The sequence below is a fragment of the Leuciscus leuciscus genome, assembly GCF_965113295.1.
Source record: "Leuciscus leuciscus genome assembly, chromosome: 7".
Lineage (NCBI taxonomy): Eukaryota > Metazoa > Chordata > Actinopteri > Cypriniformes > Leuciscidae > Leuciscus > Leuciscus leuciscus.
The window spans coordinates 37,588,326-37,602,358 of record NC_138731.1 but is presented as its reverse complement, the minus strand read 5'-3'; the positions used below and the strand labels follow the sequence as shown (position 1 = coordinate 37,602,358).

At 36.2% G+C, this 14,033-nt stretch overlaps 1 protein-coding gene across 2 annotated transcripts; it reads right to left on the bottom strand.

Moving 5' to 3' along the window:
• Positions 1-1,770: 1,770 nt before the first annotated feature.
• lrrc3 (leucine rich repeat containing 3) lies at positions 1,771-10,377 on the bottom strand. 2 transcript variants are annotated; one of them, XM_082175711.1, is made up of 2 exons: positions 6,601-10,377; positions 1,771-6,279 (listed from the first exon to the last, which is right to left on the bottom strand). In XM_082175711.1, exon 2 carries the CDS (start codon positions 5,929-5,931, stop codon positions 5,131-5,133), a length of 801 nt encoding a protein of 266 aa, XP_082031837.1. In that variant the 5' UTR covers positions 5,932-6,279; positions 6,601-10,377; the 3' UTR covers positions 1,771-5,130. The 2 variants fall into 2 exon arrangements, with proteins under 2 accessions (XP_082031837.1, XP_082031836.1); XM_082175710.1 differs by having other exon boundaries at positions 10,030-10,377.
• Positions 10,378-14,033: the final 3,656 nt, after the last annotated feature.

Sequence of the window (14,033 nt, the reverse complement as noted above, 5' to 3'; positions counted from 1 at the left end):
ACCAGTACAAATCCAACAAGTGTTATTATACCAAGGGAAAAACAATGGAAATGTACTACTTCACAACATCATCCTGTGACGATGGTTCAAGTCTTACCTCTCAGGTAGGTCCTTCAGGGTGTTGTGAACAAACACTTGTGCTGCACCTAAACTTACTATATCAGTACTGAGTCTTTAGCCATTTTCAAGAAACTGCTGAAGATGCTTTTTTTTTTTTTCATCAACACCTGACCCTTTAATATTAACATTTACTATTCGATATCTATTAATACATTTAAAAAAAAATTGCTACAGTACGTGTACTGTGCTAGAATAACTGAGACTAGTCACAGCACTTGCATATTGTTGCCCTATTGTTGATTGGATTGTTTGGATAAAAGCGTCTGCTAATTGATTAAATGTAAATGATGTTAAAACTCTTGAAATGGAAACATTCTCTTATCTCTATAGTCGTGAAGACAAACATCCCTTAAAACCACACAATCATAAGATTAAACAACAATTGAAAAGAAATAATAAGTAATATAATATATAAAAACATAAAATAATAAACGAAGAGTAATAATAAAATTATAATTGATGTAAATCAATTAATAATGATAATAATCAAATAAAACACAACACAGATGCGTGGTTATTCATGGTTGTTCTCTTAAAGTAACACACACAGGTTGTTATGGAGAATCCTTAGATACTTCAACACACTGTGAAAAAAGTCAATGATGTAAAAAACGTATGCTTGAAAATGGAAAGTATCTAAAAAACTAAAAACAGGCTGTGAAATGTGCCAAATTCAGCGCAAGAAAAAGTGAAATAAATAAAAACATTACCAGTCAAAAGCGTGAACATACATGGAAGAGTCAGAGTAATTTTTTAATATTTTTTTTTTTAGGTAATTTGTCATTATATAAATGGTGAAAATATTTATAAAAAGAATGAGCAGATGTGTCCAGACTTTTGGCTGGGACTGTAACATAATATGTAAATAGAAACAAATACCCACAGGAGCTTTTTAAAATTATTACTAACAAATGTCAGAGAAATGCCAGAGGCTCAATGCACCCAATCTAGGAGGAAAATGCTGTTTGGATGGCACAGATTACCCCTGTGGTGAAAGAGCACCAGCAAATACAAATCCCAGTGGGAGGACACATGGCTAAGAAATGATAACACTTCAGAAAATGACAATCTAAAGCAGATGGAGAAAAATATGTTAATAAATCTCTAATGTGCCCTAAGTACTGAGAGCTCCAATTAGAAAAACACTCCTGCCAGCTAGTATGAATAGCTCAGGAAAGGTGGTTCATAAAAATAAAATTCTATTTAAAAATACCTTCTTAACTGAGATCAATAAAAACTATTCATATTCAGGTGGTATTATGACATGCATTTTGTTAAAAGGAAGATATAAATATTATGCGGGAACACATGTGGGTCTCCAGTCAATATTGTATTCTTATTTATTCATTTCAAAATATGTTTTTTGTGGCCCGGTCTTTCATGAAGTCTTAGCTTATTGTAATAGGCGGCCAGAAAGGAAAGTAAAAACAAATTGATTCTTTTTTTTTTTTTTTGAAAATGTTTAGACCATGCAACAGACTATGAGCTCATTAAATGTGAAACTTACTGCAACATATTTTGTCAGCTAAACATGAAAGATGTTTTCGTAAAAAAAAAAACATTGTTTATGACCTGCGAGGGACTGTCAAGGTAAATACCTTACAAAGGGCAGTAAACACACTGGTTTACAAAGAGTGAGCAGCTTCAACATGCAGAATAGTGCATTTAAAAACCAGCAAAAAAAGGATGAATAAGGCAACAATGTCTTTGGACCAGCTTGACTGTATGTCATTTTAGGGCACAAAGAGCATCCGTCATCTATGCTGTCAGAAACTGATGGATAAGCCATGCTGAGAGATGCTCAAACAACATCCATCTCTCTAGGTCAGTGATGACGTTTGGAAAGTTGCTGATGTTTCCTTGAGAAAATGAAACCCTCTTGCCTCTGTGGTAATGTGACAGCCAAATGCACTTCTCATAGTGCTGTAGTCTGACCCTAAACTGTTGTGGTTGGAGCCTTTTAGATACTCTTTTCTGTCATTTGACCCTTTTTCCTTCTGTACAGGCTTTAACCTCACAGGCATAAGATTTATAGAGCTAGAACACAGTCACATCAAATGTATTAAGAAAACTGAATCAGTCATGTACAGTGCAGCTGCCAACCACACCCACAACTTATTCAGCAAGATGGAGTTATTGCATTTTATTTAAAAGGGTTATAACTCATTGAGGTGATCAAAATGGCTTTGTTCCAAAACCTTGCTGAAAAAGGAGATTGATTAATTTCTTTTAATAATCTGGAGAACCTTTTTCGACTATAATTACAGCTGGTACAGTGATGGGTCTTGCACATGTTGCCCAGTTGGGTCCCACCTGTTGACAAGTCCAATTTGAAATCCATTTGGACAATTGGCATGGGGCCATTATGGAACCCGCAGACAATCCCATATTGGGCCCATTTTTCAGCCCACGTTGGCCCGACATACAAATGTTGGCTGAAACAATCTTTTTGAAACAACCTGTATTAATATGAATGATTTTGTTAAGAGATAATTAAAACATTACATTTTTCATCAACCCAGCAAAAATGATAACTGAAATTGTGTACATAGTAAATCATTCATGTCCCAAATGTGATAAGAATCTCCTAGATTTATTCAAGTTAATATCCTGCTAATGCCTCCAGATAAGCACATTCGAGATTTACTGGAGTTAATACTTGCTTGCTAATGGGCTTTTTATATAACATGTAACCGAACAATGGGTTGGTACATGACATTCTGGAAGACAATCAGAATGCAATAGATTTTTTTTAATAGTTTTACAGTGCTGAGGAAAACTGACAGTGAATCTGATTGCAAATGATTCAAAATCCCATGTGTTTTAAAGGACAAATCAAGACTTTGGCAAGGATACGAGGGTTTCATGAACAGTGCTATGGGGATTTACTGCATAAGTAAATAAATACTAATTTTGCAATCAATAGTAAATCATTATAGAGCACTTGAGTATTAAACTGTCCCATAAGTTAAGATGGACCACCCATTCAATGTTTTCTTTGAAGACAGAAGCACAAACACAGCCACTTTCACTTATACTTTGGCTTCCTCACTGAAATGAGGGTGCCATCTAGTCCCAGACCAGCTGGTTTTAAAGCTCACAGCAGCTTTCCAAACCTTCCCCTGTAATGAATCTGCTATTGATCTAGAGCTACAGACTCACATATAGCTAGACCCCTGGACAGGGAAGCAATCATAATATCCACTCTCAGTGGCATGACTCCTCATGAAATCCCGAAGGTTCAAAAAAACATTTCTGCAAGGCATTGTTTTGTGCCTAGTACTCACACAAAACAAAGGTAAATAAAATCAAGGACCCCAAGCTATTGATTTTTTGTTTGCTGAACATGTCCACAAAAGCTCATTCATATAGTAAATTGAATGCAACTTAAAAACAACAACAAAGATATTAAAAAGTCTAGGCAAGAGGGCAGAGTCCTTCTAATAGCATTTTTATTTGTTTTATGTTTCCATATACACACTACTGCTGAAAGGCTTATTACAATGAAAAACTGATACATGTGGACAGAAATACACATTAGCTACATGAAATATAACCTACAAGCCCTTTTAACTTTAACGCACGGGTGACAAAATCCATTTTGAATGTCATCTCATAATATCTTCTAATCATACATAATTGATCCAAGATCAATCAGAGAAATCTTTAAAATACACCAAAATCTTCACTTGACTATGACACTGTTCTACTTAACACTCACTATTAAAGGATTTATTTTATTTTATTATTATTGTAGAACAACAGAGAGATACTGTACCAAACCAAATAATGCCCAATGCACAGTGTATTGGTGCTGAGGTACCAGGATCAGGCACTTGAGTATAAAGAACTCCGCCAAAAATAGGGCAAGTTTCCAATTATCAAGGCAGAGCCTAACTGATGGGGTTTTTTGTTTGTTTTTTGGCAGTGATTATGTACTTGCTCTCCTTGGTCATCGCTATAAAAGAAGGAAAATAAAATATCCCTAAATCCAGCATTTAATATTCGGTTCTGAAACCATTATATTAGCATACAAATTAATAAATCAATTCAAGATTTGTTTTTTATTAAGCACCTGCAGAAAAACTGGAGCTTCTGCAGAGCTTGTCGTGAGGCACAAAGCGGCCACCACCGAGACTGCAGGACTTATGTAGGTCGACTGAGGGTACATGAATGGGAACACTGAATTGCATCACAGAACAATTGTCAACACATTCATTGTTTGAAAAAACATGAAAAACATTCACAATTAAAATACTTTAACTTGGGAACAGTGGGGTAAGATGTGTCAGTGGCTAATCTGTCATCTCCTTAATTCAAGAAACTGGGGCATACATTTAACTCTTTCCCCACCAGCATTTTTTTTTTTTTAAGTTGCCAGCCACCACCAGCATTTTTGATAATATTCAGTCCCCCAGAATATTTTGTTGTATGAATATCTGAACATGCAATATATCAAAAGAAAGAACAGAGGCTCTGTAAAAATAATAATAATTATAAAATAACTAGCTTCAGTGAAAACATGGATTGCTGGAAATGTTGGTCAATGGTGGGGAAATAGTTAAAAAAGGACTTTTTTTATCATGTTCATCTCTCTCTCTTTTTTTGCATGTAAAAATTAAGCAGATTTTTTTATTTTATTTTTTTAAGCAAAATAAATAAAATAAATATATATATTTCATGTATGTTTGGCATTTGGTAAGATTTGGTTCCAACTGCAATCATAATAAAACATTTAAATTAAAATATTCAGAAAATTATATGTTTTTCTTTTTTATGAAAATGTATATAATGTGCAGCAAAATAATACTTTGGAATTGGTTTGTGAATTATCAAAATGTGTTTGAAATTTATATCTTTCACATGTTCATCAGTGATTCGTCATTTCTCCTTTCCTAGAGGACAACTTCATTAAATGACACATCTTGCCCCACTCTTCCTTATAAGGCTTGCTGTTGTGCCATCATCACTGTGCCAAACACATTCACTCCTACACTGCATTGATTGATGCTAGAGAACAGTGCTGATTGTGTCAAAATCCTTACTAATTTGGGAGCTACTTGGCAGAGACTTGAGGTACTCCAGATGCCTCCTGGCATCTTCCTGGTTATGCCGTACGTAATAGATGACATAAGCGATAACCATCGTGAACCAACCAAACATGGTGACAAACATGGCTACATCGGTAGTCTTATGGTGGAAGTTGCAAAAGTTTATGCCTGAATCCAAGACTTGGGTGACAGGTTTGCCGGCGTACTCCTCCTGAACAGAGGTGTGGCAGCTTACCTCGTTCACCGTCTCGGGGTCCAGCCAGAGTTCGCGCAACACCTCCTGCAGGGTGCACTCGCAATACCACGGGTTGTTGGACAGGCTGATCTTGGCATGCAGCCGAGCGAAGGCCTCCTTAGGGATGCTTTGCATGTGATTATGGGACAGGTCGAGCGCCCGCAAGCTCTCCGTGACACCTTGAAAAGCCCCAGCGTCCACGGTTTCAATAGCGTTCCGTGACAAGTCCAACTCTTGGAGCCAGGGAAGGTTTTTAAAAGCCTGGTTTGGGATTTTGGTTATGCGATTGGAGGACAGTTGAAGTGACACAGTATCGTGCGGAAGGTCGGGGGGGATCTCCACAAGGTTGCGAGAGGAACACTGCACTACGGTTAAGCCATTCCTCTCGGAGCAGTGGCAGCTCTTGGGACAGGCAAAACCCATCACGCTCAAACAAATCACGGCCAAAAGTAATCTCAAGATAAGGGGATAGCCATGAGGGATGAAGACTTTCTTTGACAGATGATCCCCTCCAGGGTAAGTCATGTCCAGCTACTTACTTTCTGAATGCTCTACAGTTCAAGGGCAGTCATTGTTAATCCAAGTCATATTGGAAAATTAACAAGTAAACATTACATGTCACTGTGTCATTCCAACAGCGGGGAGTTTTTCCTTATTAATGCTCTTTTAGCATAATAGAGAAGGGATTTTAATTTTCAGATGTTTGAAGCCATTGTGAGTGTCCTGGAGAGAATCCAAATGAGTCCATCAACATCTGAGAGGCTATTTGAGAGGAAAAGGTTCTACAGCCAAGTTTTAATTAGAGACCAAAAGCAGAAGAAAGATTTGAATAGGGCTCCATTCACTTGAAGTCCCTCCTGCCAAGTCTGGAAACTGCAAGAACAAAAAGGAGAACAAGAATCACCCACACAAAGAGACATTTTGGATTAACAAAGAAATTCATATTTATATAAATTAAAGATTGAAAGAGGAAAATTTAAATTCTGTTATTTTCTCACCCTCATGTCATTACAAACCTGTATGACTTTTTTTTAAATGAAACACTTTCTTCCATGTTCCATAGAAAAAAATGAAGGCATAAAGGTTTGGAACAATATGAAGGTGAGTAAATGATGACAGAATTTTTATTTTTGGGTGAACTATCCCTTTAAGATATGCTTTGTAACATACAAAGCAACATTAGAGTGCTCTGACCTGAAATGGATCCAACCATGACAAAAACAATTTGAGATAAGTCTCATATCTTGCAGACGAACACATTTGTTATGCTGCATTTCATCTAGTTAAAACAAAACAAATCAATTTCTCATTTGCGCCATAGCAATACAATGCTCATTAAAGGCTATTAGAAACTTTAATGATGGAACAAACAAAAAAACACATGGATAAAGTTTTTAATATCCCAATAGTTCACTCAAAAATTTAAATATTGTCATTTACTCACCATCATGTCATTCCAAACCTTTTTATTTCCCATCAGTGAAATCCAAAAGATGTACATTCTGTAATAAGCAGAATATCCCAGTTGTTCTTTTCAGCACAAGGAAAGTGAACTGCTAAATACTGACAAACTCCAAATAGGATAAAATGGCTTCTCGGAAGTAAATTATCATCAATCATATTGTTAAAAGCACTATATAAATGAAGGTGACTTGACTTGACTATCATAAAAGTGGTCCATATGACAACTATATTTCAAGTCTTCATTTCTGTTTCATTTAGCTATATGGTTAAATTAGAGTCAAACAAAGCTTGAAGCATCTTTGACATTCCTCATTGTGTGTCATGGAAGAACCAAAATAACACAGTGTCAGAACAACATGAGGGTGAGGACAACATCACACGATTTAATTCACACTATACCTTTAAACTTACTAGACTAGAATAATTCATTCTAGGACAGATCATATGAACGCCCTACATTGTGCTGATCAATCAGATCATGACTGCCCTTTGAGGAACCAGTCTAAATGGATAGCTTACACTTTAGGGCTTTTCACATTGCATAAGCTTTTCCCTTAACCCCCACACTATTGTCGTTCTAAACCCCGCTTTTAACCCCGGGTAAAGGAACGTTTCACACTTGTAAGAGCCAAACGTGTACAGTGTGAAACGATGCAGTGTTAGAATGTTACGACTAGATGCTTAGCAACTGACAAGCCTCATATTCACGTGCTTTGGACAGTCACAGAAACACTGCGAGTTGTATTAACAGTTGTTTCAGTATTTGAGGGGGGGAAATGTCAAATTGTAGTGTAGAAGAGACCGTTTTATTCTTACCTGTATAGTTTGAAAAGTCCATTCAGGATAAACTTGATAGTACAGTATGCCCATACAGTATATAATATAAGAATGTGAAAATTTAGAGCCTTTTTGTAAATGTATTGTGTACAGTGTTCGCCAATCAGTGACACTGACACCGCAGATATGCAAATAAGGATGTTAACCCAGGGTTTAGGAATGTAGAGTGTGAAACATCAGCTTATGAATAAATTATGAGATGTGATTCCCTTTACCCTGTGTATAGAATGACAGGGTTAACTATTTCAAGTGTGAAAAGCTCTTTTGTCAAAACCCCCTCTGCTGAGACTCATTTTATAAGAGTCCGCAAGGCAGGTAGAAAATATTAATAGGCCTAAGCCGAACACATGATGCAGTGAAATTACTTTCATTCTTTCCACTAAAACTTTGTCACAGGCAGCACATGAGACATGTGGGATGCATCATTTGAAAGTGTCAAAATAAAAGATTAATTCACTGGCAATGTACAGTAAGCAATAAGCAACACAGCTCAGGATTGATTGTTGAATCAGCAGCAGCTCAGTAGCACTAGTTGATTATTGTGATGGATGCTAAAACCTCAAGCCACGTTTAGAATCCAATAGGATGCAAGTAGGACACATGGCTCATCTATAAAGGCGTGTTGCGAAAGAGGGACTGTGAGTGATACACCCTCAGCAAGCACATCACAGTTGCAGTTATTTAAAGTCACCGTCAACCGTTTTTAAAACATCCTAAAGAAACCACACATTCAACTGAAAAATAATGTAACCAAACTAAAACATTTTAAAAACGTAGGCTATCTGAATGAATACAAACGTAATTTGTCTGCTTTTTTAAGCTTACATTAAATGAAATTCAAATAGGCTATGTGTCAATAACAGGCAAAAAACGTTTCAACTATATTGTCAATTTAGAAGAATTAAAGTGACTAGAGCAGAGCATGAGGTGTTTTTTCTAAAGTAAGACACTTTACCTCAAAACAAATTATATCAAAATATTCAAAAAAAAAAAAAAAAGATATGAAAATAACACATGAGAGCAATGTAACAACGTAGGTAGGCTACATGTAAGATGGAATTTAATACAACTGGATGTGTGCCGACTTTACGGTTTAGACTTGAATAGCTTTGATATTTTGAGAGTGTAGAGACAACGCTAGTGTTGCCAGACGTACGATAATTATCGTATTTGTACGATAATTTCGACCTGTACGACGTACGATCAATAATGGAAAAAAAATCCCATAATGTACGATAATATCAGAATTGTGTGACACTTCAAATGATGGTCGTTGTAATCATAATGGCTTCTATACTCATTGATCTAGCTGTGGATTCTACGTCTATCGTGAGAATAATTATGTCATTATGTCTTCCCGGGCCATCATCATGGAGAATGACTCTCTCATGAGCACAAGTTAATGTTCGTTTTGTATATTTTATACAAAGTTGTATATGTCATCTCTGTATGTTTTGCAAGTAACGTTAGAAGAAAACAGTAAAATTAAAATTAAAAAAACGTTCGCTTAGGTCCGTTTTTTCCCAAGCTTAGGTCGATATTTTAGCAGTAAAGTAATTTTCATGTAATTTTCAAAAAGTCATTGATCAATAAATAGCTGTATTCTGTACGTTTGACTCGTGCGATAATTTTGATCTTCTGGTAAAATACTTAGAAATTTCCAATCTGGCAACAATGCTGGAGTATCATAATTTATCTCAATCTCTCTTTCTTCTCTCATTGGTAGGCTAAAGACGTAGGCTATGCATCTGGTAACGTTAAGCACTTTACATTGAAAAATGTACCTGCCAAAACATGACGACGGCATAGGTTATGGGCTACGAGGCTGGACTTGGTAAGCTTACTGCTAACCACAGACTGAATACATGAAAGAAAAGCTGAGAGAAAGAGTCATCGTATTTAGACCATATAACGTGGGAAATTAAGTAATTTGCAAACAAAACTGAGTGCTTGTAAATCTTGTCTACTCAAAGTCTATATTTAATGCTCACGCTTGAAAACATCCAATTATTAGGCTATATTATAAACATATCCTGCACCTACTGTCATTACAATAAACAGCTGACTAAGGAATAAAATATAGAATAGTATGTCAACCTACATGCATTGTTCTTCAAATGAGGAACTACAAAAGACGTAAAAATAAAATAAGGAAAATATTAATGCAAGATCATGACACAAATATTACACGAGCATATAAAGACAAGACAAATCTCTGTAGCCTACTTTCCAGAACGAATTACAGATATTGCATTTAAGCTTTATGTGTGGTTTCAAAAAGTTTGCTTTTTAATATGAATTGTATGCATTATCATGACTTACCATACTTGTTGATACTTCAGTGGATCAGACGCTTATGCAGTGAGTGTAAAAAGTGAAGAGCACACAGCAGTATAAGACAGCCGCCTTGCGCTGATTGGATGGCGAGCTCTGTTTGCTGTGCTGGAGGCTGATAGCGCGCGCTCGCTCCACCCGCTTCTGTTCTACTGACTGACTGACTGACTGAGCTACTCGTGGTGAGGATTTTGATTCATCCCAGTGACTCGAATCTTTTTAATCAGTTCACCAAAAAGATTTGTTCGTTGGTTCGTACAGTGACGATTTCGAAATCCTTTGACCCGTTTACAAAAACGATTCAGTGGTTCGTTTCAGCAGGTCACATATTTGCTCCAATAGTGGAGACAAACTATTCCCTCATTGAACATTACGCTTTTCCTACATAAATATTAGGCTAGGCTACAAGCATCTTAACAGCTAAAGTATTCAAATGCCCAAAACAATTGACCATTTTAATTCCTGCACCGCTTTTCAACCGAATCGTTTCCTAAACGTGAGAGTCACGGCAACATAGGGTAAATGTTTTACCTGGCTGAGTAGCCTAGCCTACTAGAAGTGAGTTTGAAGTCTGTATCGAAAAGGCATGCAATAGCCTACAATAATGGACCGCAAAATAATAGCCCATGAAACGTCTTTCTGTTGAGTTATCCATGTCTTTGAGCCTTGAAATCCACAGATAAACAAACGTTATAAGCCACCAGTAGCCTAGTATCTTACGATTCACAAACATATCTTCTGAGAAGTGTTTGAGCGAAACACTGCTGTGATTAAGTTTCGAACCCTTTACAATAACAAAACTGCTTCGAAGGGCTTTTCAAACTAGCTGAAGTCACAGGCTGAATTCGGAACCGCATACTTTTATTACTATTTCTGCCATAGAAACTTAAGATGTGGTAAAAAAAAAACCGGATAGTTCCGGTCTTTGATACTGATTGGTTAAGCCGCGTTCGAAGCCGTTGTAAATTACGCAACAAACATACACCTGTGACCGCATTATATTAGTATTACTGCGCAACTGCTGTTTGTGATACTTTGTTGCTGCCGGTTGCTGCATGTGTTGCTTGGCAACCTATTTGGAACTACATTGCTTGGCGGAGGAATACATGTGTTACAACGTTATATTTTTTGTTGCTGGTGTTTATTTTATGAATAAAATAAATATTGAAATGAATATTTTTATGGAGTAACCGTTTTATGAAAGCAATAAGACCCTTGAAGCCGTGTTTTACAGTGAATTTAGAACAGCTAAGGGGGTTATAGGCACTCCACACGGCCCTTAGCTGTTTTTGACATATACTGACTGTGTGTTTAATAATGTTTCGTTACAGACATGTGTTGGCAACGTTTTTTTTATTTTTTATTTTTTTTATTGGCTATATGAAAGAGTAGGCAACACACAGTGAGGTACATAACCTCCTAAAAGCTAGGGTATAAAGATTGTGCAAACCAGTGACCAGAGGATGCTACCTATGGTTCATAAATCGTTTTTTTTTTTTTTTTTTACAGAAATTGGCATGTGTATTTGTAACATGGAAATATCCTGAATGTTCATTGGAGAGTGGACATTGTAGATTGGAAGCGAATATTCTCTCAACTTAGGCTACTGTAGATTACTTCATTTACCTGACCTAAAGACTATACCAGTGCAAATACTTCCAAGAATACAGTTTAATTATGATAAGTTATTAATAGCATTTATAGCATGTTTTGGAATACTTGAGAACATTTATCCAGGCCTGTATAAAGCTCAACAGTAACTTCCTGATTGTTGTGAAATGATTCAGGAACTAATTCACATCCCTCTTCATAAACCTACTAGCCAGCATCTCCTTATTTAGGCAGGACTGCAGAATATAATGAGTAGTCTGTCAGTGACAGCTGACAGGTCAGACCATCACTGCACAGGATGGGAAACCTATACTTGTCAAAACCTTGTTTATGTGACATACGAACAAGTCTTATAATACTGGGTGCACTGCTCTATGTAAAATGAAGATACAAATTATATTAAAACTATTTGTCTGAAGGGCAATAAGAAATTAAAGGGAACACTATACATCAATGTCCACAACCAATTAATTTTATTTTTGGTTGAAATAATGTTTTATGTTAACAGCATTTTTTGTATTTTGGCAGCCTTATGGGCACATCATTTGCAGAATCCAATGTGGTAGTTCTGTGTTTCTTCCCTAAGGTAAAGATAAGAAACTGCTCCTTTTTTAGTTTTGACTTTTCTCAAACTTATACAATGAATCCAGTTTCAAACAGGGCTGTAGTCCTGCGATAATTAGGTGTGAAATCAAAAGCATTGAATTACTTACCACCACAGTGTTCATTCCAACACCATCCACCATAAATCACACTTACAGGGCGTGATTTACATCAAGCGAACCAATTTGCCTATAGTGCAACTTATTACCTTAATTGGTTCAGTTGAATTGTGGGTAATGTAGTTTAAAACCAACAAAAGTTTAAAAGTAATTGAGGATATTGTGAACAGAACCATCTCCCCAGAGAGCATCTCACAGCTGAAAACGTAGAGATACTTGGGTCATTAGGAGGAGTTCATAAAAAAGAGTAATGTTCAAATCTTCACTGAGACCAGGAGACCTTGGTTTGAGAGCATACATCCAAAATGTTTCCCTCTTGAGAGCCTCTCCTCTTCTTTTATATTATTCTCCACAGCTTTAATGACTCCATGTGTGACAGGAGTTAGTCTGTGGGCAGTTTCAGAATAGGGTTTGTTACTCTAACAACCCACAACCAAACGTTTTCAATTCACAATATCATCTTGTAACAAAACAACACCTATCTATATGTCCTTTAACATTGGCCACAGATAAGAGAGGTTTCTTTTTTTTTCTTTTCTTTTTTTTTGCATTATACTGGTTTTCATTGCTGATGGCAGACACTCACTAACCTCTTTTGATTGTTTTGTGTTTTGTAAGCAGTTCTCCGAACTCGTATTTCCTCAGCTGCTCATTACCTGTGGGCACTATTTTTATCTCCCAGCCATTTACTAGAATTGCAACAATGGACATTTCTTCTAAAATAAACTATAGGGCACTGGTGGGACAGATTCACCAATGTATTTTAATATAGATATACTGTATTCTCATATATTTTCCTAATAAAAAGCAAAAGAAAACCCTTCAAATTATTTAGCGACTTAACATGGAAATGGCACGAAGAATAAAAGACTTGGAATTTGAATACAGACTTAAAATGTACAGCTGCTGACACTTTTCATTCAGTCCTTCAAATTGTGTGACCAGAAATCACTCTCTTTTTTCAGTCTGCTACAAGACGTTGATAAATGAGATAAATGCCCAAAGGTCTAATAAACTTGTTCTCACCATGCAAGAGTATGAGTTGTAAAACAAATAAAAAAATGCTAATAAGTGCACATAAAAAAGCCTTTTACAACCCCAATTCCAGAACAGTTGGGATTTTGTAAAACGCAATAAAATCAAGAATCTGTGATTTGTTAATTCTCTTGAACCTTTATTCAAGTGACAAAGGTACAAAGAATAAAAAATGTTTTCACTGACCAGCTAAATTGCATTTATATATATATATATATATAATTATTGTTATTTTTATTTTTGATGGCTGCAACACACTCCAATTAAAGTTGGAACAGAGGCAAAATAAAAGGGAAAAGATTACAGAATATCCAAGTTCACCTTTTATGAAAGTCCTCAATTAGCAGGTGATAGTAGGTGAGGATATCATGTTTGGGTATAAAAGGAGCATCCACAAAAGACTCATATTTGCAAGCAAACATGGGTCATGGCTCACCACTTTATGCCAAATTTCATGAGAGAATTGTCACACTATTCAAAAATCACATTTCTCAATGCAAGATTGCAAAGTGTTTAGTTCTTTCACCATCTACCAAACATAATACTGTGAATGGATTGAGGGAATCAAGAGAAATCTCAGTCCGTGTAAGGCACGGCAGGAAACCTCTGCTGATATGTGAATGA

Coding starts and splice junctions, on each gene's coding strand:
- lrrc3 (XM_082175711.1), bottom strand. CDS start 5,931: ATGACTTACCCTGGAGGGGATCATCTGTCAAAGAAAGTCTTCATCCCT.